Below are 15,963 nucleotides of genomic sequence, written 5' to 3' on the forward strand. Positions count from 1 at the left end.
CCTGGAGATGGAAAATGTTTTTAGATCAGTTAATGAGGGCAATTTCCCACGGCACACCTGACCATCTCCCACGGCACTATTGTGCCACGGCACACTACTGGTGTGCCGTGGCACACTACTGAAAAACAGTGGTCTAATTGAACTGAAATCTGCTTATCTGTAGCTCACCGACATGGAGGACATGGAGGGGGACACAGTGAGGGGAGGCAGGGTCCTTTTGTGATGATCAAGATGGATGTTTTTGGGTTTTGATGAGTCATTTTTCCTTCAGAACATTGAAGTTCTAATCACATAATGTCTTTTTTTTTAGTTTTTTAGCTGCAGTCTCTCATCCCGTTCCAATCAGCACTCATCATGGTACCTATGAGGTGTTACTTTAAACTATGAGTTCATTCCAGTTTAAGAAGAAAATGGTAGCTCATCCAATCAGGAGCGCAGAATGACAGAATCACTGACATTTCACTGACAGAGCAGAGCTCTGCTGAGATCCACTGGGACGGTCTACCTTCACGTTTTTCCCTCACGTTGTCTGGATCAGCAGAGTAAGTGGAATGTGTAGGAAGAAGACATCAACCCTTTCATCCCCTGCATGCAGCCTCAAACTCTGGAGCTTCTTCTTCTTCTTCTTCGTTTTAGGGGAGCAGCTGAAGTTTGAGCTGCGGTTTTGCTTGGAATGACGGTAACGTTCAAATCGTACATCACAGATGCTGCTGTAGATCCATGTGTGGGATTGACTCTGATCAAAAGGTTACAGTGCCGTGTCTGAACATCAGACCGTCCCGCTAATGTGAACTTTATCCGTGTGAAACCATTTAAACGGATGATGTAAAGATGAGAAGATTCTTCTCCTGCTGCGTGATAAAAGATCTACGGACGTCTGATGACACAAATGGTTTGGTGATTATCATCACCCCCAGTTTAAAGGGGAAATACTTACCAGCTCTGAAACACGGTGGTGGTGGTATTATGCTATGTGGCTGCTTGGCTGCAGGCAGATGGCTGTTTTCCTTTCAAACTTCGGTTCAGTTGAAAACTAGAATGAGCTGAGGAGATCTCATCACGTATGAAGAGGTGAAGGTCCTACTCGTCAACATGCATTCTTAATATAAATAATACCGTTGCCATTTGGGGACTCCCTGTCTGCCGTTGATGGGATAAATGTCTCAGTTTGGACTGCCTGATGCCGTACTTTTTACCATTGTTATGAGACTGTAATCCCTAACGAAGGTCTTGTGGTCACAGTTCTTTAAATTGATCATGTTTGATGAACCTTTCCAAACTAAACCACTGAACTAACCGAAAGTATAACGATGACGGATCAGTGTCAGCTGTGGAAGGCGCCGGTGATCATGACAACACTGGTGAGACTTGTTGGTAACACACACAGGCACACACACGTACACACACACACACACTTTGTGTCATTAATTCATGGCCTTCAGGATTGTGTTACATTCAGCGCTGGGCACGGCTCTGTTGATGCGCTGCTGTTGCTGGCTGGTATTCATGCTTCACCTTTACGTCAAGTTGGTCTACTTTTAAAGCAGAGGAATGTCTAAAATCAGCTGCTCTGTTTTTAGACCCCCCCTTTCATCCTCCAATCACCTGCTTTCTCTCCTCCGCCGCAGAGACCAAACCCAATTAGTGCTGCTGAATTACTGATGCACTCCACAGTATATTTCTGCAGCCACATGTGAGCACACGACTCAAATCCAGGGCGCACAACAGCGAGATCAAAGCCAGCGGGGAGTGGGGTACAGGCCCTTTAAGAGAGGCAGAGCGGGGAGGGCTGTGCATCCATAAAAGATGAGTTTATTCAGTGGCCATGGTAAGACATGGTTAAAAGCGCCTCTGCACTCTGCTGCGCTCTCACTCCCATCCCAGACATCCCTGTCCTGCCTCTCACATGCTGACGAAGCCCGCCGAGGAGCCGGGAAATGGACGCACTCAGAGCACAGGGATGAATCTGGACGCAGGGCAGGAAGAAAGAAGAGTGGCTGGACAAGAAAGAAGAGGAATAAAGAAGACTCTAACATCTGAGTGAAGGACAGTGAACAGTTACATCAAGGCGGAGAATGGGCAATTCCTCCTTCCCAGGCATGTCCCCTCTCTCTACGTCCATTCTGTAGTTGCAGGTATTTCTAACTTGAGTGCCTTTCTGTGATGTGCTGGGAAACTGTTTGCCTCTTCTCTCCCTCCTTTCACACGTCTTCTGCATGATTCGGAAAGTTCATAACTTTGAGAGTGACCTCTGTCACAGAGCTGGGACTGAACACTGAAAGGACTTCTCTAATCTTCCTGTTTCATTACAAACCTTTAGTCTTCTGCGGAACCACACCTGGGCTAATCCGGTGCAGTAATCCACTTAAAATACAGCAGAAGTGTAGGGCTGATATCGACATGCAGCAGCGAGTGAAGGGAGGAGTGACCGGGGGTGTGGGTTGCGTCTGGCGAGCTTGTTTACTGTTGTGTGGATGTGAGACGCTTGATTTTCTGGCTCTCAGTGCCTTGCATCTGGGGCAGTGTGAAAGAGAACCACTGATGGATTCACAGAGGCTGCTGTTGAGCAGACAGGAAGAGATGCTGCAGCTTCACTCTGCAGGATTTTAAGGGCCACATCTGAAAAAACCACCCGCTGTCTTTCTTTTGGTGAAGCACCAGCAGTTTTTTTGGTTGTAAGAAAAAAACTGCGTTTAAATCGCTATATTTGTTTTCCATCACTGGGGCTGGTTTGGGTGGAGAAGGTCTCAAACAGAAAGAAGTAAGGATTCATTCAAATGTTGCTGGAAGTGTGCCTGCTCTCTGTTCATCACAGACGTCTTTGATCACACGCTAAAATAATTGATCGCCTCTCCAGTTTTACATGTGATGGCTCGTGCGACGTCTCAGCCTCTGCGTCTGTCCCTTAAGTCCTCTTTGGGTTGGACGTGTGGGTTCTACCGTCTCTGTGTGAAAAGCTGAGCTGCTGCTGTTCTTTAAAAAAAATATGAATGTCTGGCGGATTCAGATGAGCTCAAACGTTTTCCTCACTGCAGTACTTTTCCAAACTCGGATGTCGCTGTGTCCTCCTCTGGAGGAGGAAGGACGCCGAAGCCGAAGCCATCTTTACTGAGAGGGGGCAGGGGCACAGGTCATGGGCATTAAGGGTGGGCTATTCTTCTGTGTTGAGTCTCTAGAGCCCCTGCATCACTGAACCTGCTCATGTGTGTTTGCATAACTGTGTGACTCCCCGGTCAAACACTAGGTGGCAGTGAGAGCTCTCTTTGTGTGGCTGGAGCTGGTGGATCAGGTGTTTACTGGGAAGCAGGTCTCCTTGCCTTTTTTCATCGGAGTAACTACAGCTGCTCTCAGTGTGAAGTGACTCACTGTCAAAGTAGTTATGAAATCATACAGATGTGGCAGGCTTTTTTTTTTAATTGTACTTGAACGGCGCTCTTAAGTCAGTATTTGGATCTTGGCTCTAACAGTGGCAGACCGTGCACTACACACCCGGGCCTTCAGTAGTGCCACGTCTGAATCCCTCAACCCCCTCATCAACCTTTTTACCATGCAGAAACCAGCTCTGCATTGCAGATTGGAAATGCCTCTAAATAAATGGAATCAACAAAACATTAAACAAATCTCATTATGCCACTACAGCCAGCACTAAACATTGAAAATACCCACATAAATTTGGAATATTATTTATTCTATTTATCGAAAAATTGGATTATTTGAAGACAAAATCTGTTCTCCTCTCTTTCTTCTAAACAGTCCATCACACTGTCATGTGTGGTCTTCAGATCCACCAACTCACAATCTGATTGGTTAAAGGAAATGACTGACCGACACTGATTTTGCATTGGGGGCCTGCAGAACGGATAGTGAAGGCCTTATTAGCTCTGACCCTGCCTAGCAACACAGGACAGCTCCCGAAGCGCGGCCTGTTTATGTAACCCCGCAAAATAAATTCCGACGTTTGAGAACCACTGTGTTAAATGAATGAATGATTTTTGAGCCAGTCTGTTCTCGTTTGTTCTCTACACAAGTTGGTCTGTGCTAGAAAACCTGTCCCAAAAACCCTGAAGAAACGCCTTACTGTCAAATTTAGGCTGCTTGGAAAGAGGCCTGTCACATTGTGGATGCAGTCACACGACTTCTAACTGCTCAGCTGTCCTTCGATGTTCTAAAGTTGTGTAGTGTGCGTCGTCTCACCTCAGGGACACAGCAGCGTCCTCCCCGGGTCCCTGCCTAGCTTTGAACGAGGAGGGATGAGGGTTCATAGGCTGTCACGCGTCACGAGGGACGGGGGAACGTGGGAAAAATATGCTGGTGTGGAGAATCTGAGGCAGCAGCTAAACTGCAGCTGTCCCATGACAGCCCCATCAGACTTGCTGACAGCTGAAAGGGAAGGCAAGACAGATGAAGAAAGAAATGATAGACAGAGAGAAGAAACGGCAGCTGAAAGGATGCGGGTACCAGAGGATGCAGATGACACCGAGCTGCCAGGTGAGGATGAGCAAACTGTAAGGTCATCCCTGGATGATCTGCTGTCTCTGGAGAGCTGCTTTTCATGAGATGTCAGAGCGCTTTTCATTGTTACGATTGCATCCTTGACTTCCTCAATTAAATGTCAGGCGGTCTTTAGCAGATAACATTTGATAGCAAACACAGGTTTTGCTCCAGATGCTAAAATTTCAATAGTTTTGTTCAAAAGGAAAATAATGAAACCTGCAAACATCTTCAAAAAGTCAAGTTACCAACAAGAAAGACATGTTTGGGACAGAGTGTTCCTTAAAAAGTCCAAAACAACAGTAGTGACATCATCTTTAGAATTTTAACCATTTAAAGAAGAGATTAGAACTTTGTCATGCAGATTGTGTGCAGAGACTCTGGGAGCTGCAAACCCAAATCTGCCATTTCCACAGAAAGCATCTTCTGCGTTCTGCGCTCCAGGCCTAATGAACACCCATCCATCTTTTTCTCAGCTGGAACAGCTTTTTCATCTTCTCTGGGAGCTGGAATCTGTGACAAAAGCAGGACGAAGCTGTTTTCTTTATTTGTTGCATAGAAACATTTTTTTTTCTTAAGGGCTTGTGGGTATTATGTGGTAATTTTGAAAACCATGCAAACCAAGCCAGCTCTGTGAGGAAATCTATGGTCTGCATTTTTGGCTCTAATGAAGTCAAATGTCTGTTTTCTGGAGGTGGGGGCGTGTTATAACAGCTGGAAGGAATTTTTACAGTGTACCTGTTCTCACATGCTCCTATGATCAACACAAAAAAAATATTGTTATCATCATCAAACTAGTCCATTGATTTGAATCAGATTCACTTAGTTATGAAAAGATTTTATGTTTGATTTGAACACGTATTGATTTTAAAACAATACAAACAGTGTGAATCAACGGGTGACTGGAAGTGGGGGCGGGCTTACTCTGCACCAACGCAGATTTCTAATGAACTCTTACCGCTCTGCATTAACTATGTCCTAGAAAACAACACCGTTTTCTTTATTTTTTAATGAATGAGCTTCAGGAAAAAGGGCTGAGTAAATTATGGGATGTCTAACTTCACAGATAAAATGGCTGGACTGAAGGCATGGCTTCATGGTGGAGTGTGCTGCCACCTACTCACTCGAAGGGCAGCTCTAACAGCTAAGATGTTTGCAAGCTTGAGGGCAGAGTTCTTCATTACTAAACCCCCTCAACATGTCCAAAATGACCTTCAGGAGAACCCAGCGCTAATGACCAATCCCCACTACCATGCTTCAAACTGCTATGAGACATTTTTGATGGAATGCCGAAAAGTTAAGAGATAAAACAATAAACCTCAATGGTGGATCTTAGTAAAGTAGTGCATTATTTACTAAGATCCAGATTAAAGAGTGACAGACTGTGTGCACACACAAACATGATCAACAAGGACTTTTGGAACAGTCACTAACAGCTGCAAACAGCAGTAGCTGAGTGTGTCAACCCAATAGAATAAATGGAAGAGGCAAATAAAACTATTTCAGCAACAACTAAATATAATCAGAAGGATTTTATGTTGGGGTGGGGGCATTTGGCTTGGCTAAAGCTGTGCTGGATTGGTTCTAGGTTAGTGAATTGATCTAGTTGGACCAATCAAAAAGAACCAATATTGACTACAAATCGCATCAGTGTCACAAGAACAGACAGACTATCTATCTATCTATCTATCTATCTATCTATCTATCTATCTATCTATCTATCTATCTATCTATCTATCTATCTATCTATCTATCTATCTATCTATCTATCTATCTATCTATCTATCTATCTATCTATCTATCTATCTATCTATCTATCTATCTATCTATCTATCTATCTATCTATCTATCTATCTATCTATCTATCTATCTATCTATCTATCTATCTATCTATCTATCTATCTATCTATCTATCTATCTATCTATCTATCTATCTATCTATCTATCTATCTATCTATCTATCTATCTATCTATCTATCTATCTATCTATCTATCTATCTATCTATCTATCTATCTATACTATACTATACTATACTATACTATACTATACTATACTATACTATACTATACTATACTATACTATACTATACTATACTATACTATACTATACTATGCTATATAGAATTTTTTTTTAATAACCTGAGACCATTGGAACACACATCTTTCTTTAACTTTAGGTCTAAATTGAGTATTCCTTAAAACAGTATGTCCTTTTAAATTGTAATTACTGTGTTTTCTCATGTGTTTTGTATATTATGAGGTAAACATTTATACATTCCATCTTAAAACACAATATTTGACTAAATCTGTGAATTTTAGTTCACACATTTAATTCTAACTTTAAAAGGCAAAGACCAAAAAAATCGATTCTGAAAAAAGAAAAGAAAGGAAGATTTTCTACCAGAGTTGTGACTAGTGTGTTTTGTCCAGATTCAAACCGCTGCAGCCCCAAACAGACTCCTAGATCTGGTTGCAGCGCTCGGTCTGGCTGTGCTGGGATCTCTCATCTGTGCAGTTCAAGCTTCCTTCAGCCGAGGAGGAGAACGATTTCATCAAAGTGACACGTGTGCTCGTTCCTCCATATTTCTGCCACCCGGGCCTCCAGCCTGGAGGCCTTCAAAGGCTGCCCTCCAAAGGCAACAATCTCTGCTTTTTTCTTTGTCTCTACAATCTGATTCTAGCTGTGCTGAAAGTAGCATTTCCGCCCTATCACAGCAGCAGCACTTCTGCTTCTTTCCTTTCCTCTCCCTCCCTTCTTCTTCCGCTTCTTGCTGTTAAATCCACTAAGCAGAAAATGGGTCCAGGCGAGGTTGTGGGCTATTATCTGTTCAAACTATCTGTCTTGATAATTGACCAGTGAGAGGAAATGTGTGATCACTGTGATGCTAATACATTCTGCCAATTTAGCACGCTAATAATCCACCGGGCTCCAGAGCCCACCCCACAGCCATGGCAGCGATGCGAAGGTTTGTCGAGTTGGTGCACTCCCATAGCAAAGCAAAACTGAAGATGAGATCTCGTTTCTGTCACATTTACGTCTCCTAGACATAAATGAGAACTGTTTGAGACTAAACTGCTTTTCTCATTCTTCTCAAACATTTCTCCTGAGAAATAAGTCTCACAGTGAGCACTGTTTGAGATCTCAAAATTCTCTCACAACTGTCTCTTCTCCAGATCTCAATTGAGAGAAAAATGAGCCATATTATGTTGCGCTCAAGTATGTCTCAATTTGATATCCTTACTTCAAATTCCTATCTCAGTTATGTCTCAGTGAAAGACATCAATGGTTCTGTCTCTCGTTGCTCAATAATTTAGATCTTGTTTTAGCCTTTTTTTTATTGTCTCAGCAAAAAGAAAAATTAGAGTAGTACAAGCCCTAAAATGAGTCTCATGATGACACCATTACAGTTCATCTCTAGAAAATAATATTTTTTATTTTATTTATGTTCAACTTAAAAAAGTTGTTTATTGCTTACATATTTATATAACTTAATTACAATTTCAAGAAAAAAAAGTTAAATCATTAAGACGGTCATGTCCTCAAAAGACATATTTTTGAAACTTTTTAAAAAACATGAAATTTCAAGACAACGTTGCAGTGTCGATTTAATAAACTTTTTTTTTGACTGCTTAGATAAACATAAATGAACAAGAATGTATGTTGGGTTAATGATGCTAGGTTTAGTTAAACACAAACACACGCATGCACTGGCACACATGCATACACGCACAAGTGCATATACGCACACTTATATGTTGGTGGGTATAAAACATTTAACACATTGATGTCTGAACTAAATAAAGGACATTTGGGATCATATTTGGATCACCTTAAAGTGAACAAAAAATAGATTTTACATTTGAAACAAACAAATAAAATACACAAATAAAAATAATCAAATTAATAAATCAACTTTAGGGCGGTACAGATTTATGGGGTTCAGTTTGAGTTAATTTATCTTTGTCTTTAAAAATCACCCTTCATGCAGCCTTACAAGCTGAAAATATTTTCTGTTTTCTTGATTTTAGTCTGCATCATATTGAACAAACAGAAGCCTGGAGTAACCCGATTTGAATTTTAAACTGTATCACAGCCTCACTTGACACAGATTTCTGATTGGCTGATCACGGTGGGAGGGAAAACTCTGTGGTTGACGTCACCAACGGGCCGGAATCTGCAAGCGGGAGAAGTGCAGAGAACGAGAGACTTTTGACGACCGTTTGTCGTATTTTTTCTGCGTTTTAACAATCCGTGTGATGAATCTCCAACATTTTTTTTGCTTGTCTGGAAAAGATTCAAGTAAAATCTTTGAAGTTTGCACGGTAAGTTTGCGATTTCTTCCCTCCAACTCTGAACTCAGTTGAATGCTAAAGGTGTTTTAAGCTAGCTCCGCCAGTAATGCAGACGTCTGGGCTACTCGCGGTGGCTTTGGCTGTATAAGTAATTATTACTTTTTACAAAGGTTTACTTGTGCTTTTTGTAATAAAAAATAGACATTGAAGAGTTATTTGCAGTGCAGAGTTTACAGAATGAGCCTCGATATTTTTCCAAACGCGTGAGTGCTCAGTAACTGTTGGAAGACATTTTGCTCTTCAGTTAAGGGTCTGCAGAGTTCGTCCCATCACAGTGTGACGACACCACAGTCCATTATTCCAAACTTCAAAATGTGCAGTTTCACTGTATGTTCAATTTTTACGCTGTAAAAAGCTTTTATCTTGTTTAAAAGATCATCTTGCAGACGTTTGGCCTGGCATGCCATCTTTTGAAACTGGTTATGGACATGTGTTTAAAGTAAAGTCATCATTAACTGCTCACATGTCTAGAAAGCATAATCTGAAAATGTAAGTATGCATATTAGGGAAACATGTTCTCAGCCCTCTGTCAGTGGTGGAGATGTTTAGAGAGCACAGATGTAGCTAAGCCAACAAATGTCAACACTGATATGTACGAGGATTTTAGTGAATCATAAATCATATTTAAAAACCTTTCCAGATCTTACTTTGTGCTGTATAAAATGTGTGTACATGATGTTTTTTTCCCCTCTCTGATTCAAGGTGATCTAAATACACGTGAAAATGAGTGAATCAGAACCCATGTTCCTCCACACTGCCATTATGGAGGTCCTACCAGAGCCACAAAAGACATCCTGGAAGAACACTTGCAGTCCATTGGAATAAATGGAGTTGTATGAGGATCTACGATTCATAGAAGAGGCTGACTTGCTGCCAGCTTTGAGACCTGTTCAAGCCCGGAAACGTCTTGCTCTTTGGAAATTGAAATGTGAGTCTCAAACATTACAAATGAGTTTTTGTAATGCACAGAAGTGGATATGAATATGAATGGGTAACACACTGACAGTACAGTGTAAACTTAATACACTTATACTGTTTTTGTTTTTTGTTGCAGACCAAACGCCAGAGAACAGCACATCATCATCTGTTGAGACCTCACCAACACAATCATCATCACTTTTGTTATAGTCACCGAGGAGTTCGTCATCCACATCTTCCAGAAGCCGAGGACTGTACGTACATTGACTGGGAGGACAGCTTTGAAATTCCATGGAGTAAGTTTTCTGAGGAATTTGTGGAGTCTTTGGAAAGAGACCTGGCCCAAGACTAAGGAAGGAAATGGTTTGCACTCTTGTTGCAGAAATGATGAAAGCAAGACGTTTTTCCAAACTCTAAAAGGCTGCAGATGATGCGGGGAGAGCAGAGTGGCTGCTCAGAAGAGATGAGATGTTAAAGAGATGCTCTTTCTTCTGCTCTGCTACTTTGAGGAGGATGCCATGTTCTTGTAGAAGATGCAGACGAGGTCCAGATGCAGCAGGTGCCGTTGACTCTCACTGTTATTGTATGTGGTAAGTAAAGTTTCAAATGCTAAATTATTCTAAAGGTTTTGTCTTTGTACACTGTACATGAGTGACATGTTTACTTTATCCATTGTTCTGTCTTTAGGACAGTCTTGCTTTTCCCCAAGGAGGTTCATGCTCATTTGGAACCGCTCCATCGTACACAACAACATTGCAGCACTGTGCCTGATGTTCAGAAGCTACTTCTGCTTTAACCGTCATTATCCAACTGAGCTGGCTTCAACCCTGGAGTTTCTGCAAAGGTACATATTTATGAGTGCTGTCATGCGATTCATTTTTGGGTGTGGTTAGTTAATCATGACCTGCAGTTAATTATTCTTATTAATCTTGTATTAATCTAACTCAGGGCTGCTCATCCCTGGTCCTTGAGATCTACCAGCCTGCCTGATTTCCAGCTGATTACCTGGACCAGGTGTGTTCATTCAATCAGTATGTGGAGACATCTGGTTGAGCTGATCAACAGCTAGCAGGGCTTGGGGATCTGGAAAACAGTCAGGGTGATTGATCCCAAGGACCAGGAATGAGCAGCCCTGGCTAACCTAAAATTTAGCTTTGGAAATCCTTATTTTGGGGTAATTTGATTTAAATAGTAAGATTGTGTCACATTAAAAGAAATAAAATACAATTTAAAGGGTGGCTTTATGAAGTTTTCCAAGTATAACAGACTTTTTTCCAATCTTTACTTTTGTACCACTAAGGGATAATTCTTCAGTCTCAAACAGAACAAAGACCTAAGCCAAAGTGCTCTAATTTAAAAAACTAATGGAAATATTCTGAACAATCCAAAAAATATTGACCACAAAATTCTTAATGATACCATAATATATATTCGTTGAAATATCTTATTCCACAGTTTGCTGTCTGACACGATCAGCCCTCAGCGTCCCAATTAAGACATGGGTATTATTTTTCCCTTGTTAAGAGCCAACCATGCAAAATGTGACTTGATCATTTCTTAAATGTTTGATCTGGACTGTATCATGAAAAATGAAATGAAACTGATTTGAACCTTATTTGTTAAATAGTTAATGCCCATAGAATGCTGCATTTCAATTCTTTTAACTGAAACAGATGTCCTCTCAAGCGACGTGTGGCTGCTTTTAGGGATGACAGAAACGTAATCTTATGGTAGCATTATGCAGCTGCTTTTATAAAACTACAGTTTGCTTCTAGCTTGAAGTGTTATCTTTGTTTGTTATGTGCGGTCTATTATCAATTTGTTCATGCCAGATTTTAATGTTCTTGTCTTACAGCTTATGTCCTGAGATGTGCCACTCTACCTGGTTGGGAACAAATTGAAGAGGCCAAGCTCAAGAAAGCCGTTGTCAACAAATGTAGGGCAGAGCAGGTTCTAAGGCCACTGCTATGATCTACAGTATGCGGACTGGTTTCTCTTCCATCTTTTTTCTTATTTTTTATCTTAATTTGGTTCTCAAATTGGTCCATGGATTTGGTAGGCTGCAAGTTTAGGAGAATGTTTTTATCAGGTACTTTTTTATGTGGTTACATAATCTTGTTTTTTTCCTTGTACCTCAGCAGTGATGTCAGTGTGTTTGTTGTTTAAAATATGGAAGTTTTCTTTACCATCATGTCAGCCACATTTAGTACGCCACAGTTCATGTACTTAATGCATTTAATATTTTAAAAAGTGTTTAATACTGCTACCACAATTCAAATGCTGTACTGATGATGGTGCTGCCCAAATAAAGTGTAAAGCATTTACATTTCTAGTATTGTTTTTACTGTTACTGTATATCAGTGGTCTCCCATCCTGGTCCTTGAAGGTCACTGTTATGGATGTTTTAGCTGTTTTCCTGCTCCAACAGATCTGCTGCAGTGGTTGAATTGCCTCCTCAAGTTCTGCAGGAGGTGGTTAATCACCTGTTGATTCACATCTGGGGAGCAAAGAAACATCTAAACCCTACTGGATGGTGGCCCTGAGGACCAGGATTGGCTACCACTGCTATAAAAATAACTTCTCTTTTCTTTCTCAAATACATCTCAAATATCATTCTCATTAACGGCTTTGGTAAGACATTTAAGAGAAATGATTAAGACATGAAAGAGACATCAGACAGACAATGATGAGATCTCTTTTAGGACTCATTCTTCTCAGATTTGTCTCATGAACGTCTTAGGTTCGTCTCTCCCACTTCTTAATTATTGCTCTAACAGTTGTCTCAACTCAACCTCATTTGTCTCAGTGATGTCTTTTCTCATTATAGCTTAACTCTTGCTCCTAAGGGACCCTTAGGAGCAAGAGTTAAGAAGCAAATGATCACAGAATGATACGAATATGAGACGCTCAAACTGATCTCAAGAGACGAGATCAAGCAACATATGAGCAACAGATTTTTCCTATGGGCTGTGACATCATGGATACGCTCAGTACATTGTTTGAGTGGGTGGGTGGGGAGCAACACTCGTGCTAAAATAAGAACAGAGGAAAAGGAAATTAATTCAACGATGTGCAGACACACGATATAGATGGAAATCAATGGAGCTGTCACAAACAAAATGAGGTGTGAAGGAAAAAAAATCATTTCTTATTGCAACCAATTTGCTTTATTTGAATCTCAATATTATAGTGACAGTACCTGGAAATGTGAGCACTAAGTCAGCATTTTAGCCACACCTGCAATCACTTCAGTTTTGAGTTTTAAATTTCCTAATCCGTGTTTCAGATACTTTTCTGCAACTTAGCAGAAAACTAAGGTCAGGAAACTGCAGCATTTCCTACTTTCAGATTTTCATGTTCCTAAACTTCCCCTGGGCTACACGGTGGAGTAGTGGTTAGCCAGTGAGAAGCCTCGGGTTCAAATCCCAGCTGGGTTTTGTCCAGACACTCCGGTTTCTGCCCAAAGACAGGTTTCATGGTTTAGTTTGTGTCTTGGTTGAGTCCCTCAAAGAAACACTCATATTTACCATGTGGCATTTTTCTCATCATGGAGGACATGTATGTGAAGAAAATCAAGGTTAAAACTGCATTTCGGAACGTTTCTTCATTCAAATCACTGTGGATCAGGAGCAGATGAAAAAGTACGGTTTGGAAAAGCTTTCAGCAGGTCACAGAGTCCCTGCTCTGCTCCATTCTGATCATCCACCTGCAGACGGATAGATCCTTGAGCGTCTTTGGTTTCCTGGTCTGAGCTGGAATCTGGATCAGAACTGGACGGATGGATAGATCTGATATGGCTCACCATTTGTGTTGCACTGCTAATGTAAGGTTGGGGGTGTGAAGAGCTATAAGCTAGAGGGAGAGTGTAAACGCAGGATGATGAGGAATGAGAGCTGACTTACCCCACGCTAACAGTCCCGCCCACAACTCAGAGGTAAATTTCTGATGAACTCCTGCCGCCCTGCAGAAACTATGTCCCAGAAAACGACACAGGTTTTCAAAATTTTGAATAAAAATGGCCAAATTGTACTTAAAAGGCCGCTTGGAACTCTTTAAAAAGATCAGAAGATGATTAGAGTGTAACTTCAAGTCTGTGTTTGTGCATGCTTGTGTGGTTCTTTGTCTCTGGTGCTGTGGAGAACTGCCCTGGGTGTACCGCACCTTCACCCAACAGTAGCTGGGATAGGCCCCAGCAACCTTCTGACCACTAAAAGGACAAACCAAGCTTAGAGAATGGAGGAATTTAAATGAATTTTGAAGTTTCCCATTTTTTAAAAGAAATTGTAATTTAATTGCTCTCCCAAATCCCAGATGGGGAACTGCAGTCCTGGACAACTACTGTCCTGTTGGTCTTTCAGATACCTCTGCATTTTTTGCTACTGAAAACCTGAAACAAGAGTCCTTTTTCTAAACTAAGCGGCAAAAACAAATAGGACGACTTGAGTTTGACACGCGAACTGTCTCTTTAGCTTGTTGAATGGGTTGTACAAAAACATCCTTACATTTTCTCTGAATTGACCCCTTAACGTTAAAAATAAAAAAGAAGCCGTTTAGTTATTCTTTAAATGACTGCAAAGCACCAGAATTGAAAGACTTATTACATAATGTCAGCAACTGTAGGCACATGCAGCACACAGCCTGCTCAGATGTACTGCCAGACTCTTCCAGATGGGATGAAGGATTGTCTGTGAGTCACGGACAACATTTGCATAGTGCACCTTAAAGCTCTGACAAAAATGAGACCACAAGCTTCAAACGCAGCTGAAGCCACGGTACAAACAAAGCAAACTCCAAACATGGTTTCAGCACAGAAATGACTCTGAAGGATGAGAAGGCTCGTTCAAATGCCACAGCATCGCACCGCGGCGCCACTGTCATCATTCAGGGGAGCCGCTGCGACACGAACAGCCTGAGTGGTGTCATAGAGACCCAAGCGGAGGGGAAAGGCTTGATATAGTTGCAGCAGTCATAAAGGGTGGAACTCTTTCCTGCCGTTCTGGCTTCTATCTTCTGCAAGGTGGAGGCATGGAGAGGCTAATTCTGCTCGGGGCTCATGTGCAGAGACGAGATACTGAACAAGAGGGAAGTGGAGGGAGAGATAGAGCCGGTTCATTTTCAGCTCGTCCCCATAGACTCTGGAAGGGATTATACTCTCACTCAGAGAGAGGGAGGGAGATGCATACGCTGAGTACCCTGCCTCCAATCCTCCACACTGCACTGTGCCATCTCCTCATCTCCTCAGCACCACTCACTTCTCCCTCTTCCCTTCACCACACACCAGTGTGCAGACACAAACACTCGGCTGCCATGTAGAGCACTGACCAGAGGGGGACCCCCACCTGCACTGGACCACGAGCCAGGTAGGTTTCCTCCATGCGTCTATCCACATTCTTTCGTGCCCCAGCCTTTTTTGCTCTCACTGCTGCAGTAGCGATGCAGCCCCACTGTCTCTTTAGAATACTTTTGCAGGCTGGATGTACCAAGATTAGCCAGCGTCTTTGCGTAGCCTCAAGAGAAGCAAAAAGAGAAAGTCAGCAGGGGAGAGTGGAGTCAAGTAGGAAGAAATGGAGGAGGGAGGTTAGAGGGCAGAGAGAAGGGAAAAGCCATGCAGCAGCAGCAGCAGGAGTTGTCATGTGAGGCAAGAAAAGTATGCGACAGCTGGTCATCTTACCGGGGTTGACCTTCACAGGTTCTCCTTTTTCCGCAAATGGACAATGACCACAATTGCTTCCTAGGTCCAGGTTGCTGGTTGCATCTGGTACTTACAGCAACTCCACAGCTTCTCTCATGAGCCTCATTTGGTAATCATACACTGTCCACATCTCAGGGGACTTGATACAGTTGCTTAAGATGCAAATGAGCCAGCAAACTGATTATTCACTGTGGTGAAATTAATGTGTGTTTGTCACAGTATGGTGGGTTAAATCAGTGGGCTCTGCTCTCTGCTGGTGACACATGCCTCTTCAGCACAATCGCTGACTTCATCTGTGATTTTCTGCTTTAAGCCAGTCATTTCCATGCACCGAGCCTTCTGCAAACCCTCCGACTTACATTCTGCTTCAGACCTTCGGATGGGGATGATGGTTTTTATTTTGCATTCTGAAGGATGCTGTGACTCAGAATGTGGGGCTTCACAATTCACTTTGATGCTGGGTTGACTCTCACATCTCATGACTGCAGGGGCCTTTCCCTTTCTGGAAA

General features: G+C 42.1%; 1 protein-coding gene and 1 long non-coding RNA gene across 17 annotated transcripts in view; both read left to right on the forward strand.

Annotated features, from left to right (window-relative positions):
• The first annotated feature begins 1,821 nt into the window (after positions 1-1,821).
• The window catches only part of srcin1b (SRC kinase signaling inhibitor 1b), a 120,067-nt gene continuing 105,925 nt past the window's right edge, over positions 1,822-15,963 (forward strand). For 11 of the 16 annotated variants that reach the window (XM_078937596.1, XM_078937605.1, XM_078937594.1 and 8 more), the window contains exon 1: positions 1,822-2,097. In XM_078937596.1, coding sequence (XP_078793722.1) covers positions 2,076-2,097 — 22 coding nt within the window. In that variant the 5' untranslated portion in view covers positions 1,822-2,075. Of the gene's footprint in view, positions 2,136-14,917; positions 15,123-15,963 lie in introns of those variants that run through there. The other 5 variants (XM_078937600.1, XM_078937606.1, XM_078937610.1 and 2 more) reach the window with 3 other exon arrangements.
• LOC144987882 (uncharacterized) lies at positions 8,639-12,086 on the forward strand. The gene is made up of 6 exons (XR_013651559.1): positions 8,639-8,814; positions 9,547-9,772; positions 9,899-10,058; positions 10,145-10,352; positions 10,450-10,606; positions 11,618-12,086. It is a non-coding gene; the product is annotated as an uncharacterized LOC144987882 (long non-coding RNA).

Source organism: Oryzias latipes, chromosome 19 (assembly GCF_053564925.1).
Source record: "Oryzias latipes strain Hd-rR chromosome 19, Olatipes_Hd-rR_3.1".
NCBI classification, from domain to species: domain Eukaryota; kingdom Metazoa; phylum Chordata; class Actinopteri; order Beloniformes; family Adrianichthyidae; genus Oryzias; species Oryzias latipes.